Below are 17640 nucleotides of genomic sequence, written 5' to 3' on the forward strand. Positions count from 1 at the left end.
TGCATTATAGCTTTCAGACGTTGTCAACATAGTGTAATCACAGTCTATTACAGGGAAATACCACTCAATTTAAGGATAAACATGCCTTGGACTTGTGGGCATTATTAGCCTCGGTTTTACACTCCAATGCTGTTCAATAACAGGGGCTCTAATGGATTTCATTTTTTACATTCCACTATTTATTTTAACAAAAAAAGTTAATTCTTTATCCCTGAAGGAAGGTATGAGGAATAAAAAAAAAACATTCCCTATAATTTGGTACCATTAACTCATTACGAGGCATTATGAAGTATTTGAGGTGGCAAATTCCTTCCAAAATGAGTTATGCATTTGTTCACATTTCCATAGTTCTCTTTTCCATCTTTTTTAAATTTATTTTCAGTGCAGCTGAACATCAATGTGACCTTAAAAATGAGGGAATGGGACAAAGCACTATGTCATGTATGGCTGCAGGGCTCAGTGCAAGAGTATTCATTAATCCAGAGTGGTTTGCCAGTATTCCATATTATACCCAGATATATTCCATCTGAAATTCAGTGGTATTCCCCTTTAACACAGAATTAAAAACTGCAAGGGCACGTGTGCCCAGGGTTATACTGTATTCATGGAGATTATTCCCATTAAATGTCAAACATGCTTCTCATTCAATTACAAGGTTTGGCATATCTTCTGTTTTGACAGGCTGTCTCAAGGACTCACATGACACAAAAGATTGTGTTCCAGAGAAGACGCATTTAAACATTTTATCACCTTCTCATATAAAGAGACACAAATGACACATAGAAAATCTTGTAGAAATACCAACCATTAGTTATTTAAATACAAAATATGGACATTATAACATTTCAGCAGTGGCATTAAAATATTTAGCTATCACAATGTAACGATTTAACCACTTTGAGTGTTAATAAAGCCTTACAAAAGAACGTTTTAGAGATGAAAATGTAAATCTTTGACCTGCAGGTGGATGTTGGCAAATTCATCACTTGACCAAGCACCATTTAAAAACACTACCATGACTGCACCAATTCTGAGGGGTAGTGCAGATGTTTTCCAGCTGTTATTGTTGGCCATACAAAATGATCTCCACCCAATGACAGGGATAAAAACAAATGTTGTAAAATGGAAACTTTTTATTTTCAAAAAGCAACAGATTACACAGTTAACTTTCAGCAAATGCAATCCTAACTGAAACTGTACTCACATTCGGGACTTCAAAATGAAAGACTCACATACTTACACACAATCTATCTATAATATACAAAAAAAGAATACATAATAAATATTAAAATGGCCACAAGAGAAAAAAGTAAGTCATTGAAAACAATCAGTAGAGAGCAAATGTAGGGAAAGTAGAAACAAGACGGTGTGCCTTAAATGTCTTTTCTTTTTTCTTTTTTTCTTTAACATTTTTTACAAATTGTGCAAGATTTCATACTAAGGCTCTGGTCTTGAAGTGACTGTTGTCTGATCCACACAGCAGCACACACGCTCTGAAACGCACACACATGCACCCACTGACACACACACGCACGTGCACACACACTCCCTGTGCTCTGAGCACTCTGTGGGGTGTAGCAAACCATTGCAGAATAAAAATGGGCTGCTCAGTGTATGGCCTGTGATGCTCATGGGAGTGGACCAGCTTTTAAAAAAATGGACATGCACTTCACATTGATGTGAAAACGAAAAAAAAAACTCCCCTTGCATCTAAAGAACGACTTTTTAGGAGTGAATGAAATAAATAAAAAATAACCCAACAACCAAGAAACATGACAATATCATAACCATTAAGGCAAGAACACCCGGAGTGGCATCAGCAATACGGTAACAATATGATAGTGTTGTTAGGTACATGGATATGATGAAACATTTAACTACTTTTTCAATATCTTTTTTAAGTTTGTTCTTAAAAGCAACTTTTTTTTTTTCAAAATCCAAACACCATTTCATCTTTTTTTCCTCTTTTTTTGTGTAAAAGGTGATAAGAAAATAACAATGGCAGACACCAGGGACATATGGATCATAAAACTACAAGAAATAATTTCTAGTTTTAAGTTGCAACTTCAAAACCACACATTGTAAATCCCCATCGTTAAGCCCCCGCCCGGTAAATGAAAAAGATATCACTTACATTAAAACCATTTTATCCTCTTGTGATGGTGTATTCCAACAGTTTTGCTTTACTTACAGCGATTGTGTAGTCTGTTGCAAATTAAAGCATTCATTGTTTAGTTTGGAATAAAAAGAACCAAAAAAAGTTGTCCTTGCAATGCAACTGGCAACTGTTGACCAAAAAAAAAGCATCTTTACATCTTCTTTTTAGTGCAACTCTTAAAATGTAAAACATTTCCAGTGATTGCTTAAGAGGTATCGTTTCTTAGTTTTTTGTTCTCGTTTCTTTTTCTTTTCATGTTTATGTATTTCACACCTCACAGAATAACGCATCTTCAAAAAAATCCAAAGCAAGAGGGTTTGTTTTTAGTGTTTTGTCAATTCTTTTTTCGTTTTTTTTTTTTTTTTCTTCTTCAACTTTTTGCTTTTCTGCATTGGCATGGCCTTCCACATGTATGTTTACTAGAACATAAACACAGGAGGGGATCCAGACCTCCTGCGAACTCCCATTCCCTTCAGCCTCCATGTTTGATTCGCTTGATAGTCAATCACCCCGGCAGAGCCTCGTGATTGGCAGTCCACCTTCTACCTCTAAAAACAAGGGTTAGGAGAAGGAGGAACAGGAGGAAAAACTGGAGGATGAAGAGAAGAGAGATAGAAGAGAGAGAGTGCGCTGTACAATGGGACCAAGCCCAGATCAAGATCAATCAGGGAAATAGAGACATAGATGAGAAAAAAAAAACCCACAGCAAAACCTTCATATAACGCAGTAGGGTTCCCTTGGTAACCTGGATTTTCTGCAGTAGAGGAGTGTGGTGCTGAAGCAGCGCCGGAGCTCCCTGTTGGAGAAGATGCAGATGAAAGGATTGACCCCAGCTTGGGCAAAGCTCATCCACACGGCTGCCGTCAGGTAGCCCCCAGGGACTACAGGACCCCTTGCAAACACCCGCCAGTAGCAGGCGACCAGATAGGGCCCCCACAGTGCCAGGAAGAAAAACGTCATGATGTAGAACATCCTACTTATCCTCTTCTCTGTTTTGAATTCATCCAACACCAGTAGACGCCTGCGGCCCGCTGCGTTGCTGTTCTGCCGAATGCCCAGCAAGGTAGGCGGGGTGGGGCCTCGACCGAATCCAGCCAGCCAGTTGGCTGCCGCCTGCCCGCTAGCGCCTGGCCCGTGGAAGGTCCAGTTCTGGCTGACAGCAGGCACGAACTGGACAGGCTTCATCTTTCGACGGTCGTGGACAAAGAAGATGAGCTTGAGGTAAACCAGCTGTGTGGCCAGGAGGATGAGCGCCAGCAGGAGCATGAAGCCCAGCGAATCATTCGCCCTGAAGGAACGATGTTGGAACGTGCACTGGTCCTCCTCCGGGATAAAAGAGTACGTCCCTACGTCTAACACCGGCGGGAACGCCATAGCCACTGACAGCGTCCACACCATGCAGATGACAGCTAGACAAGTCCAGAAGGTCAGCCTCTTGGTGTAGAAACGGTGGTGTGCGATTGCCAGGTAGCGCGTGACGCTGACACAGAATAGCATAAACGCCGTGTGGAAACAGGACAGCACACCCAGGAAGGCGATCACTTTGCAGGTCAGCGTGCCATAGGTCCAGACAGAGCCATTCTTGACCGAGGTGAAGACAAAGGGGAAGCAGATGGCGGAGCGCAGGATGTCAGAGGCGCACAGGTCCAACAGGAAATAGTAGGGCGCCCGGTGCAGGCTCTTGTCTTTGACCAGCAGGATGGAGATCAGGAGGTTTCCAACCACACCGACTCCAATGATGAAACCCAGAGAGGTCAGTTTGAGGAACGTGGCGAGAGGAGAGACATTTTGCAAGATGGTGTGGTCCCCTGCATGGCTATAGTTCGCCATAGATGGAGGAGGGATCATAAAGATAGGGGAATAGCTTCAGCCAAGTATCATGATCTAGAGGTGGCAGGGGGAGGCGTTAGATCCATTTGGCGGTGTGCTTTGAAGAGGTTTCCAGGCATATAGGCAACCTCTCCTCTAAGGCATCCTTTGTTCCTTTGTCTCATCACACCTAAAAAAAAAAAATCCCTGAAAAATATGATCCACCCATCAGCATTCAGTCCCATACAACAACAACTGCATTGTTTTCAACAGCATTTTCACTAGAATGTGATAAGCAATCATTTTCCTCTGCCTGCCATTTGTTTATTTAACATTTTAACATTTAGAGTGGCACAGTGCAGAGCTCTGCCTCAGCTTGAATACTTTGTCTAGATACAGGCAGGCAGAAAGACAGACAGACAGACAGACAGACAGACAGACAGACAGACAGTGATGGAGCTTGATTAGACTGAAGCATTAATCTGTTAAAGCATTACAATTCTTTCTAGTGGCTTTGGAATTCCCTGAACAAACACAGCCCAGCTTCCATTAAGAAACGACGCATTTTTACCTCTCTCCCAAAAAAAGGCTCGGTTTGGATAGATTTTCTTTTTTGGGAAATGTTGGAACATTAAGAGAAATGCAGTCCAAAATAAGGTCTTCTTGATCACACCCACCCTGCAGAACAGAGGACGGCTCTCTAAAGCAGTGGATGCCTCGAATAAACTCGCCCTGTCTTCATAGCCTACATTGTGGAAAACCGACGGAGGGTGCATACATAATAAAGCATTTGTGTTTTTGTCTGATTAAAGCTTAACTGGCTCACGGGTCTCACGTTAATAAGCAGTGGTCTCTTCAGGGCGTTTATTGAGGCGGTCGATTTCCCAGATCATCTTTTATATTAGGCCTACTAATTGCGAAGAGTTAAGAGAATCTACTGTGTTATATTGACACTAAAGCCGCATTTCGACATAATTTGACTTGTTAATGCGCGGGTGTGATTATCCGTCGGGATGGATTGGAAAAGGATGGTTGGAAGTGATGATAACAAGCCTGCTGGTAATAGCCTAATATGATGGGGTTTGATAGTCAATAGCTGTGTTTTTATCGTTTGGAAAATGGCACATAGCCTGTGGTAACATCTGATTTCATTGATATTGGCGTTTGTGTCTACTTACGCGTATAAATGCCTCCTCCGATTGTCAGTCGAGTGTTTCTACGCGCGTTTGAATCCGACGGATTTCAGTGAAAAAACACAGAAGGTGAAAATCATCGTCCTTGCATCCCAATCGGCTGGATAAAGCATAACAGTGTAGCGGATCCGTACGTCCATTAGACTAGAATCATTTCCAAGTTCCTGCTATGAATTGCCCAAAATCGCAGCCACTACACAGGACAAGGCCAAAAGAAAAGAAAGAAAGAGAGGGAGCGAGAGAGCGAGAGAGAGAGAGAGAGAGAGAGAGAGAGAGAGAGAGACGATCACAAGATCAATCAAAATCCTACCTGTTGATAATCCTATTTCGTTTTCCTCCTGGAGGTTATTTTCATTGAACAGTCGGGTTTTTTGCTGTTTTTAAAAAGCCTGATTTGTTGCCTGCCTTCTTTTTTCCTCCACGGTGAATATCCTACAGTAAACGGAAGCCCAGTGCGCATGCGCCCTGCATCCCTATTTGTGATCCAAGACGCGTCTTGTCTCTTGTTGCAGCAGCAGCTCCCCCCCCCACCCTCTCTCTCTCTCTCTCTCTCTCTCTCTCTCTCTCTCTCTCTCACGGTAACATCTGCTCAACGGGGCTGCTGACCGGTAACTAACGCGTTACAGCACTTTTCCCCCGGTAACGTGTAGTGTAACGGATTACTATTTTACTGAAAGTTTTACACTTAGTCCAGATAAAAACACATCTTTATCATTCTCCTAACTGTTTCAGCTTGATTTCAGTCACATGTATAAAGCTAAATAATGCTTAAATGATATATTATTATTAACCGTGGTAAAGTTGGTTTTATATTGGACATTGGATATTCGACAAATCTATTATGCGGCTTGCCATTTTGACCTATTCATGTCAAAATACTTCTGATGAACTCAGCTAACCCCCCTACACATGACACAAAGCTTCTTTTAAAAAAAAAAAAAAAATCCTTTTTTAAATATTTTTTAATATAAAAAAAAAGCTATAAATCTATTATGCGGCCTGACCTTTTGACCTATTCATGTCAAACCACTGTTGGTGAACTCAGCTAACTCCCCCCCCCCACACACACACACACACACACATAACACAAAGCTTCTTTTCTCAAAAACCCATCCTTTAATTTTATAGACTTTTTATTAGACAAAAATTGCGCAAATTAAGCACAAACAAATTTGTGTAGGTAACTATGAAAACACCAACTTTGACATATCTCATCTTCGCGCGCTCCCTGGGACGTCGGGGGCTACTCGTATTAGGCTATAGCCTTTCATCGTGCTCATACATGTTTTACGCTACAGAAATGTCCATTATGTAAAAAGTGAAGGGTTAAATCAGGCAGCCTATTTCACCTCAAGGTAAAATGACTTCCCCTGTACTGTATATGCATAATTGAAAGCATTTTGTGCACTGTTGTTCATTCTGCTCGGGCAGCATGATAAATTCATAGGATTTGATTCCTCAGCCATGTATGGAGAGCCGTGATGTCATGAGCAGTGTAACAAGTGAACAATGATTCAATCAGCCACATGTACACACAACGCACACACACACACTGAAACATTGCTTTGTATCTGCCTGGCCTATAAAACACACATTTGTTGTATGATCATACATGTAGGAAATGTGTCACAACTGTGTTACAACTTGGAGACAATGTACACATTTCTATTTTTTTTTTTTATGATTAAAAAAAGAATTCTACTGAGGGCCAACATGTGCGAACGGCTCCTTTTTTAATCACAGCTTACCAAATATCACAGACTGCTCATTGATAATAAATGCAGACACTGTCACATATAGGTTGACACTGGACTATTTGCAGAGGATAGAGACTGAATGATTCATTCTACTCCAAAAGAAACTCTGTTATTGCCATCCAGACAAAGGTAAATTAAAATGAAGGCCTTAACGATTTTGTGCATGTCCCAATATTCTCTGATGAGCTATCGTTCATTTTGGCACAGACCTTGTAGATGTTTTGATGTATCACCCCATGGTTAAGTAATTACTTTAGATCATCAGTCAGACGAGGTATTACAGTTATGTTTGTTTTCTATACAAGTGGGAGTTGTTTTTTTATTGGTTTAAAAAGTATAAAGCTTATTACATTTGCTCTAATGGTGAAAGTAACTAAGTACATTTAGTCAAGTCCTGTACCTATGTACAGGTATGCTTTACTTGAGTATTTCCATTGAATGCTCTTTTGCAGATTCCGATTTTATATAAAGAACATAAATAATAAATTACAATACATTGTAAAAGATTATTAAAACAGTGTTCCCATTGTTTGGGCTTGCGACCCCTTACAAAAAGCAATACTGTCATGTTTTAGATGTCTATGTATCGTTAGCAGTTCTTCCAAAGAGACAGTTCCTCTCTAAACCTCTCAGATATTTTCTCGTTAATAACTATGTGAGGCCTAACAATGTCAAATTACCCAATATTTCACACAAAAAGCTAGGATTAAAAAAAAAGTCCAAAAAAGGGAATACACATTTGTGTAGCAGAACTTTGTTTGTCTCTTCTTTCCAACCCCATAATCATCTTACAACTCCTCAGATTTATCTTGCGACCCATAAGAGGGAGGGAACCAAGGTTGGGAACCAGTGGACCAACAATCTAATGTCACATATAATCCTAATAATATATCAGTCACATGGAGAATTTCTGGAAGTATATTTTGCTGATAATACTTTGAATGCAACTTGTAATACAGTACTTTTATAGCTATATTGCATATTGTTAGAAGTAAAGGATTTACTGCCTTGTGTGACCACCCTAAACCACTGAAGATGGCCTGAACTTTTAAACATTTATATCTGCAATCAAACCCTTTACCAAATAGATGAAGTCCTATTTGGGCAAATTATATGGGCATGAAAGCACTCTTTCTAAATGAAAGAGAAGAGTGAGGAAATACGATTATACAGCAGATCATTCAAATAACATGCAAACCAGGAGTTGAGAAGAGCATCAGATTAATCAATTTATTATTCTCACAGCTTTTGTCACACATTTTAACTACAGAAATTGCTACTACAACAGCTCCACTCTTTTCATCTAGCCACACTTGTGAGATTGTGCTTCAAACAATGAATCAGGAAATCAGTAATCACTCCAAGCATGGAGAGTATGCGCAATATCCAATGCAAGCATCCTTGGGATAATATACAGTAGCCTATATATGCAGCAGTCCTTTTATATAGAAGGCAACCGTGTTTGGTCTCAGCAGTGCAACAAATTACATTTCCTGTTTTAGGACTTCCTGGATGTTTCCCTCCACCTTCTGCAAAACAGGGCACATGGTTCCCGTTGTGTTAAACGCATTAGTCCAATAAGGCACGTATCTTATCAGTCGCTTCGACACAAACCCTGTGCCAGAAGGTCCACGTTAACTGCAGAGGGATATTAATGCGGTGGATGATAACAGGACAGGACAGGCGCACGATAAAGAGAAGCGTCTCTCACTGCTGTCCGTTCCGCTTCCGTGCGTACCAGCCGAGTAAGGCACAGAAACCCACCCCGGTCACGATAGTGCCCAGCAGCAGGGCTAATGCATCGCCCGCATCGTAAGCCTCCGCCGGGGGGATCAGAGACAGGAATATCAGCCAGACGATCGCTGCAGCGTTTGGAAGTTCAACTTTGGGAGCCATGTTGAGTTTTTCCCCTGTTGCTGTTGACTTTCGGGAAGCGCCTGCGTCACAGTCAGATGACAGCAACAGCGGCTGGACTTCCTGGTGCGCTCAGCCAATGGCAGAGCTGCTGTATTCTAACCTGACGCTTTTTTCTCTCTCTCTCTCTCTTAAAGAAGATTCACTTTATATTTCAGCAGGCATTTGCCCTGTGGCACAGAAATAATTGCATAAGTATGCTGTTGTTTTTGATATGTGTTTCACAGATGAAATAGAAATCCAAACTGGTTCTGGGATTCAAACTGCAATTATTCTACAGTGTGTGGATTTGTGACATTGCCGCTCTTATTAGTGACAATTAGGCTGACAGGCTGTCACTGCTTCATGTCCCTGGCCCACAGGCCCTGCTATAAACAAATGAGACTATTTTACATCAGTCAGGCTCCTCAACAGCTCTAGTCTGAAGCTTGATATTCCCTCTGAAGACAAATGTGTGTTGACATGCATAGGCTAATACTGTATGTTGTATGAGACACTTGGTTGGTCAAGGTTGGATCAGATGCCAAACACAGCCACGAGACAAGTATTTTCCACATTAAGCCATCTCAAGGTTTGTGAACTTCCCTGGTCCATTTTACTATTTAAATTTGGACAGGAAGAGATTTTCACAAAAAAAAATTCTCTTATCTCAAACTCTAACCCAGCTGCTTTGCTGTGCCTCAGTATACCCCTAATCTCCCGAAACATGTTGAAATGTCTTCAAATTGTCCGTGTTGCGATGCCTTAACAGCTCAGCTCATGCTACAAATTGTTTGGCTTGCAGAGCTCTCTGTGTGTGCTCTCCTGGGGCACTTTGCCTGTAATTTAATTAGCGAGCACAAGCCAAAGTAAAATATTGACCTTGTAAGGCTGCCATACTTCTGTACCTGCCTGCTCCAAGCGAGGAGATGAATAGGCACACATTCCCTTTGCTCACTCTTCACGCTTCCTCATCATACACTCTCTCTCTCGGTCCTGCTGTCTGTTTGGCAACGTGTCTCACATACACACAGGCGTACATACAAGTTTTTGTGTGCCCTGTCTGATCTCTATTGCATTTGGCTGACCACATGGCCATTACAAGAGCTTCTTATTTAGAACAGGAAACAACTGAATCTGCTACTATCTGTATATTTGTGAACGTTATATTAATTCCATGAACTAAGGCACATGTTTAGCTCTTAATAACAACATAAAGCCCAACTTGAGAGATGTTTTTAATGTGTAAAGCCATCAGAGATGCCCTCCAAATTTACACTCTGCACTGGCAGATACACACAGCAGCGGCAGCAGCAGCACTTACTCTGCATCTCAGCAGTGTTGGTAAATGATCAGTGGGAGGATGAGAGAATATCCAGAGATGAGAGTGTTTGTCAAACAAGGTATGTGTGCTGCTCAGCACCTGAAGGCCAAATCCCTAAATTTGTACACTTATGAGACTGAAAAGGACTCCTTCTGTACAGTAACCTATGTATGGAAAACAGTTAATCTATGTGCCTATGTGTTCTTGTTTTATGTTAATGTGTTGTATTGTTACAGTTTATCTTTTGTTTTAAGCCATCAACCTGCTAAGGACTGCAGATGAAAATGAGCCTGCATGGCTAAATCTGGCACATTTACATGTTGGACTCTGTGTGCTCATGTTGATTAATGTGCGTTGTCCTTTTTAAATAAAGAAATCTAGAAAAAAAAAGGAACAAAACGGCTAGTATTAGCTGTCTCTATGTCATGGGTCCAGTTGCTGTGATGGAAAATGACCAGACCGTTAACTCGAAGCTACGGGTAGTCCTGTGACCTCAGCACACCGTTACGCCTACATTACGCAGTGATTTAAATCATGACCCGAGGTAATAAGCGCACTCAAATCACAGATGGTACAACATAGCGGCTAACAACAATGTCAGTCCACTGCTGGTTAACTGCCTGTGTTGCTATGCTATGCTGAATTGAAGTGATACTGATCAATTTTTTGTGCTCACAGATGGGGCACACAGATATTGCAGCAATTACCAGTACAGGCATTGTCACTATGAACCAAAAAAGTACACCATCTGGAGAGCACACTTGCAATAGGTTATATAAATGAGAACTTAATTTCATTTTTGATGAAAACAAACAGCATTCTTAGCAAAGATCTATTTAATCATTTAATTTCAACTTTCTGTGTGTGTGCTTTTCCAATGACTCCACTTCTTATTTATCCCTTCCCATTTGACTTAAGAGACGTTTCTTCCCCTCACTCAAGTTAGAATGCTACTGGCTTCCAGGAAGTCATTGGCATACCTGGCAAGGAAGGCGCTCCATAAAAATATCAATCTCAACTGGGGTTTTAATTCAGTATTGGGATGTAAAATCCTGTGTACGTGTGTGGGTTAGCATAATGTTTTTGTGATGGTGTTTGTCTTTTCTGTGCTATATCATGTGTATATTTGAATGTTGAAAGTTGAATTGAACTTCTGTTGAATCACGAACGTTTTAAACAATTAGACTATTCGATGTGTACAAGACTCCAGTTTAAATCTCCATCTCCATGTTGCCTGAGTTATGTTTTGTAACTTATTTATTCTGCCAAGGACACTATGCTTTGATTATCTGTCCTTAAATGTGTTAGAGCTACGATGAACTGAAAGGCCAGTTCTCAGAGTCCTTGGTTTTGTGAGCATCATCCATTCTCAATTACTTTTTACAACAGTTAAGATGGCGTTCCACCTTTACCAAACAACACAAAACATCTCTCCCAAAAGATTAATTATGTTCTGAAATTGGTTTCTCAGGAAACACTGTAAAGCTGACCCTTTAAAGGAATTGTTGCTTTTGTAGTGGTTCAGTGCCCCATCCATAATGAATTGTACTGTGAAGGACATGACAAATGGATTTTCCTGTGTCTTTTGTGGCAGTGTTCGAGATGTAAAAATACTTAGGAGGCCCTGAATCAACACCAGAAAAAGAAAGAGAGGGCAGATTGGTGCTGCGTAACATAGTATTGGGCCACACTGACTCACACACTGGGATGTGGGATGAGCTGAAACACATCACAAAACCTGCAAAAAGATGAATGACGCGGTAATTATCTATTCATATTAGAATCTGAGAGGGAATCTCAGTTTGGATGCTTGACAATCACGCATCAGTGTGTTACGCTGACAGTTGCATAATGCTGTAAAGGGTAATCAATTGGTCCTTGCATTTTTCCTTTCATTCTTGCAGAGACTCTAAATTTGGTGAGATAATTTTCCGAGTGAATATTTAGTCATCTACTATGTCAATGTAACAGTGATATATGATGTGAAATGCAGTTATAACCTTACTTCTCAGTGAGTTCAAGTGATATTTAAGAGTTTTTTTTTTGGCTGAGTCAGTCTGTCAGTTACCCACAAGCACTTGAAGCAGCAAGAAACAGAAAAATGTACCTGCAACCATAGAAATATATAATTACATTACAAAAAAAATTAAGACCTTTGCTGCGATTGATTTCCTTCCTCAAGAAAGTTCCAGTCACTGCCAGTTCATTTATTGAAATGAATGGAAACTAATGACTGCCTGAAAGGAAGGAAATCAATCTACAGTATTGTATAAAGATCACTGCTCTCCAAATATGGGCCTGTTGGAGATGCATGAGGATATGTATATGTTTTATTTTATTTACTTAAGTAGGAATTTGATTAGGGACCTTCTTATAAGCATCCTCTTCAAGCAGGAAATCAATCTAAAAAATACTGTTATTCTTTTGAAAAAGTTGTGAGTAATGCTTTTTGTAGATCTGTGTCTAATGGTCAGTATGGTTCTAAAAAGAAGAAAGAACATTTTACACTTTACATTTTTTTCATTAATGAACAGTTCAATAATCACAAATTTGTGTACGTGCTTAAGTATAACGCAGATTTTTTAACTGATTTTTTTTGGCTGTAAACACAACTCTTTGTAACCTTCTACAGTCAATATGGCAAATATGTTAGCTAACAATAACCGATTTAAACATCCAGCAGACATGGAGCATTAGCTTTCATTTGGAGACATGAGAAAAATATCTGACTCTTCAGCTGCTAAATGCTCTACTATGTTCAACAGCTAGTCGCTAATGTTGTCTGCCGACTATTTAGTGCTGGGCAGGTAGCGTAGTGTGGGCTTTTCCTCTGAAAACAGCTGCAGGTTAGCCTGGTTGACACCAGACCCTTCTCAGTTGTAACTGAGAATGGTCTGGGCAAGCTTCATTCGCAGCCCATTTCCAAAGGGGCGTCACCAGCGGTAGCCGCTCAAATGCCTCTGGGCGCAATTGGATAGTCCTTCAACCAATCAGACCAACGATCCGGGTGACGTAACAGCTACAGCAGCATCAACGGGTTGCTGCGCTTCAGTGGCTGTTGTGTTGAATGTTAACAAAAAGCTGCTTGCCGTCGCTGCGCTATCATCATCGTGTAAAGCCCACCTCAACAGTTGTGATTGGTGCCTCGATTTGGAAAAATTAGGAAATGCCAGACTGACTTGCAGAGCAAATCTCAAATTTGCCGGAAGTTCGTCGTTTTCCCATTGACATATATAAACTGGACCAACAGATCCCGTTGCTCTGGACGGAGACCAGTGAAGGCCATTAGAAGCACTTTTCCAGTGATGTCTGAGCGTTACCGCGCAGCCTCCAACTGAGAGAGACGACGTAAATGTGAAGTGAGCAACCTGTCTTCTGGCAGCTGTGCGAAGAGAAATCTCAATCATTCCCAATCTTGCAGAGACGGAGAACGTAGGTATATGTAAGGAGATAACATAGGCACAGGCTAATTATTGCTAACTAAAATGCTAGTTAACATTAGTTATTAAACTTAAACAGCTAATGTGAGTTGAAACTGCCTGCGAGCTTCTCCTGTACTGTACGGTAATTTCTCTACTGTGCGACAGTAAGTCGCGTGGTTATGACACAATAGAGTCTTTAAACGCTTCAGATGTAAAGTTATTCGCTGTCAAAGTGGCGCCAAAATGAATGGCAGTCAATGGAATGCTAACATGAGGTGATGGCTTGTTAGCATCAAAATGGCGCCATAGGATCTACGCGTTCCGAGGAGAAGCTTACCCCCTTGGGTTTTCCCAGGCTAACTGCAGGTGTGAGTTTATTAAAACAATAAGGCTGTAAAACCAAAACAATTAGCTGAAAGATGCTAACAAGCTCCATAAAACTAATGGAAACTGCAATTCTCTGGGGTTTTCACTTCGACGACATCTTTTACATTATCGATGAACGTTTTTCTTTGTTGATGTAAAAATGTTTTACTCTTAACATTGAAAGGAAACAACCCCTGTAAAATTGAATATTATTGAAGTTCACTTCAATACGTGGTTAATTTAGTGTGGCGTATTAATAAAATGCAATCAAATGAGGCACAAATCATCATCATTTTACTGCAGAGCTTCAGGAGAGTTACTTACTGTAATGGTTAGTCATAATACTAGTTGTATCTCCCTGTGATTTTCTTCGTGGAGTTTCTTACAGAAATGAGTGGAAGCAGAATGAGTCCTAATCATGTGTCCTAGTGTGTAGCAGAGGGCAGGAGTGTGACTTAAGCTTAAAACATAGATCTGACAAATTGATTTAAAAAATGTTTTATCCCAAAACAATGACTACTACCCCATCAAAGTGATTCCTTACACAACTTTTTAAATGAATCCCAAAAAATGAATCACCTTGGGAGGAAACCTTAGTCTTAGTTTACAAAATGATAGCTCTAACAGGCTGGGTCCTTTACATTAATCCTTTATCAGGTGATGAATCACCTGTATGTATTTTCCCTTTTATAATGGATTCATAGTGTTTTTGGAGTGCCGTTCAATGGTTTCATTTCATTAGCATCTGTTTTACTGAGGAGCCTCTCCGAAACAAAATAGATGTACGCGCCTGTTGAATAGATGGAAAAGGTACTTATTTACTCAAGGTGATCAAGTTTTCTTCAGCTGCACAGTAATGTGTAGCCTGCGTCAAACATGGCCGACAGCTGAGTACATCACATTTATTCATAGCATGTGTGAGTGTGTGCACATGTATATGCATGAGAGATTGATAGCTCATCACATTTCCTATCATGGTGTAAATGTCACCTCTGTGGCTCGCAATGATGAACGCAATGATGTGGTTGGTTCATCATCTGCAGTGTTCATTTGAAATTTGAAATGTTTGTCCAAGAACGTGAAGCGCGCGCACACACACACACACACACACACACACACACACACACACACACACACACACAGAAAAAAGTCACAGTTTAAAAGACAGAGAGGTCTAGAATCACAATATAGCATTGCTCATGATGCTGGTTGCTGTATTAGGATATAATCAGTGGGTGCACGTGGGATGTTAAAGGAAAATAAGTGGTATCAATCTTCTCATCTAACTCTTAGCAAGAAAGCGAAAAGGTGTATTTCCCGATAGTAATGGCCACAATGGTGCCATAAAACAAACAAAGATTTCACATTTATACATATATCGGCATGGTGGTCCAGTGGCCTCACAGCAAGAAGGTTCCAGGTTCGCATCCCGGTCGTCCTGGGCCTTTCCTCTGGGTGCTCCAGTTTCTCCCGCCATCAAAAACATGTAGATTAGGTTCTCCAGCCAGCTCAGATCTGAAGTTTACACTTTTTGTGTAAGAAGACAAACTTTTGACCAGCATACAGAGTTTTTCTTGTTTGTATTTTTATATGATGAACCTACTTGATGAACCTACTTGTGATTCAACATTAGCATGTTGGCAGTGTCACTGTGAGCATGTTAACATGCTGACGTTTAGTTCAAAGCACTGCAAAATGACATTACATGTATTAATGTTGTGCTCTCCTCACTGCTCGCACCTCACTGACCTTACATTCTTCTCATTCATTTGCCACAGGCTGCATCCTTTTCATTTTGGATCTCGACTGTGTACAAGGAAGGACACACTGAAAGGCCTCAGAAGAGCACTCTGACATCAAGTCAAAGTGAAGCAGGAGAAAAAATAAATGAATAACCTAGATTGCTCAGCAGTGTGAGGGAATTATTACAGCACGGTGAAAGAGAGAAATAACCACAAAGTGAGCAATACTGTAGCATTCATTGATGATTCTAAAACATTTCTAAAGCTGCACCCACGCTGCAGACAGCCAGGTTCTGCCAACAATATGCACCTTATACAGTATATTTAGAAATAAATGATTCCACTTGAGTGTTTTTCTCTCATTCTCTATTTTAGCTGTTTCACCTGTGCCACACCGCGGCTTAAGCTGGACCCCCTCGCTGCCTGTTATCTCATGCATCATGTAAAATCGCTGCCATAAACAATCTATTAAGTGACCTATTTATCTGGGCCAATTCTGCTGGCTCACTCACCCCCAATTACTTTGCCCGAATGTCTATTCTGGACAACTTCACACTTGGTTTACACTTAAATCAATACTTCTGCAGAACCAGAAAGTGTTCCTATGTACTGGCCCTCTCATGGCACCCTGAACATTTTGTATAAGATTAAGATATATAAGATAAGATAAGAGTGTGTAGCTGTACATGTGATATTCTTAAAGGGCAGGAAGAGGAATTCATATAACCTATTTTTTGCTTTGTCGTTATAATTCAGCATGTCAAAGATATCATCTGTTAGGAACGTGTATCTCAACGGCTGCCAGACAGAACAGAACATTATCTGTAACTGTATGTCTTCATGTGTTCATAATAATATGCACTTTATTCAGCCTCCCAGGCTGAAGAATGCTTCAGGACATCAGTTCCATTTACTTATGAAGTTGTACCAGTGCATTTTCTGCAATTGAGCTGTCAGTGGCTGTCAGTCAGGGGAAATTAACGAGTCTGCTGATTGCACTGCTGGTAATTACAGAGTGCAGCTGGAGCGGTGCTGTGTCAAGCCTGGGAGATATTTTAAGCTTACGTCTGTCCTTTCTACAAACAGTCAGGTCAAGTAATGCTCTACAGAGGATCAGCTAAGGGCTTTGTACTGACCACAGCCAATATCTGCAACCAACAGGAGTGCCTAGTGGTTCGAGACATGCTGCCATAACCAAAAAGTTGCAGGTTCATTTCCTGCAGTGGTCGTTGAATCTGTCAGTGTCCTTCAGCAAGACACTGAGCTCTTACCTGCTTGAAGTCACCCTAGATAACCTTTTGCTTAATGTTTATAATGATGCATAACTAATAATAGTGTGATAAAGAAACTATTGATCCCTAATGGAGAGGCTCTTTTTGCAAGCTCCTGGAGATACGGTACATATCGAGCGATGCGTACTGTAGATCAGACAATGAATACTTTTACTATCTTTGTATAGTGTGTGCAAAATATTAGATCATATGGTGGACTGGTCAACATCTGCAAAGCAAATTTGGGTACAGATTGTCTTTGGTGCATCTTCTCTTTACAACTACCAGGATTTCTAAAATGCAGCTTACTAGCCTGCTAAAACCATTATGATTTACTATGTGCCTTTATTCAGAATTCACTTAAGTGCTGCAATCTTCCCAGTTACAAAGGGAACATTATTTAAAAAGTAGGCGATGTCATTGACTAAGTAAACTTTAAGTGTTATCACAGCAGTCTATAAAGCTGTGTGTAACAAATGACCCTGCCACTTAGCCTCCGCTGTGGCTTTTAACAGGGCTATCTTGCAGAGAGAGGCAACAAGGGGACAATGTAACTGTCCTCAGCAGGTCCATTTATTAGTCCGTACACACGTGGATTTTACACAGTGCAGACACACATTCTGCACAACCACTCTCCAAAGGCTCGTGCTCACAGAATGGATACAAATCCAATAATGGGAACATTGAAAGTGGTTACCTATGCAT

At 40.7% G+C, this 17640-nt stretch overlaps 2 protein-coding genes across 2 annotated transcripts; both read right to left on the reverse strand.

Annotated features, from left to right (window-relative positions):
* Nucleotides 1–1908: 1908 nt before the first annotated feature.
* On the reverse strand, nucleotides 1909–4165 carry gpr85 (G protein-coupled receptor 85). Its single transcript, XM_078242689.1, has one exon. The coding sequence runs from the start codon at nucleotides 4004–4006 to the stop codon at nucleotides 2873–2875; it is 1134 nt and encodes a 377-aa protein (XP_078098815.1). The 5' UTR covers nucleotides 4007–4165; the 3' UTR covers nucleotides 1909–2872.
* Nucleotides 4166–8133: 3968 nt separating this feature from the next.
* On the reverse strand, nucleotides 8134–8878 carry LOC144512249 (small integral membrane protein 30). Its single transcript, XM_078242868.1, has one exon. It carries the CDS (start codon nucleotides 8811–8813, stop codon nucleotides 8625–8627), a length of 189 nt encoding a protein of 62 aa, XP_078098994.1. The 5' UTR covers nucleotides 8814–8878; the 3' UTR covers nucleotides 8134–8624.
* Nucleotides 8879–17640: the final 8762 nt, after the last annotated feature.

The sequence above is a fragment of the Sander vitreus genome, chromosome 23 (genome assembly GCF_031162955.1).
Source record: "Sander vitreus isolate 19-12246 chromosome 23, sanVit1, whole genome shotgun sequence".
Lineage (NCBI taxonomy): Eukaryota > Metazoa > Chordata > Actinopteri > Perciformes > Percidae > Sander > Sander vitreus.

What these genes read in the sequence shown, in the direction of transcription:
- gpr85 (XM_078242689.1), bottom strand. Translation starts at nt 4,006, where the DNA reads ATGATCCCTCCTCCATCTATGGCGAACTATAGCCATGCAGGGGACCAC.
- LOC144512249 (XM_078242868.1), bottom strand. Translation starts at nt 8,813, where the DNA reads ATGGCTCCCAAAGTTGAACTTCCAAACGCTGCAGCGATCGTCTGGCTG.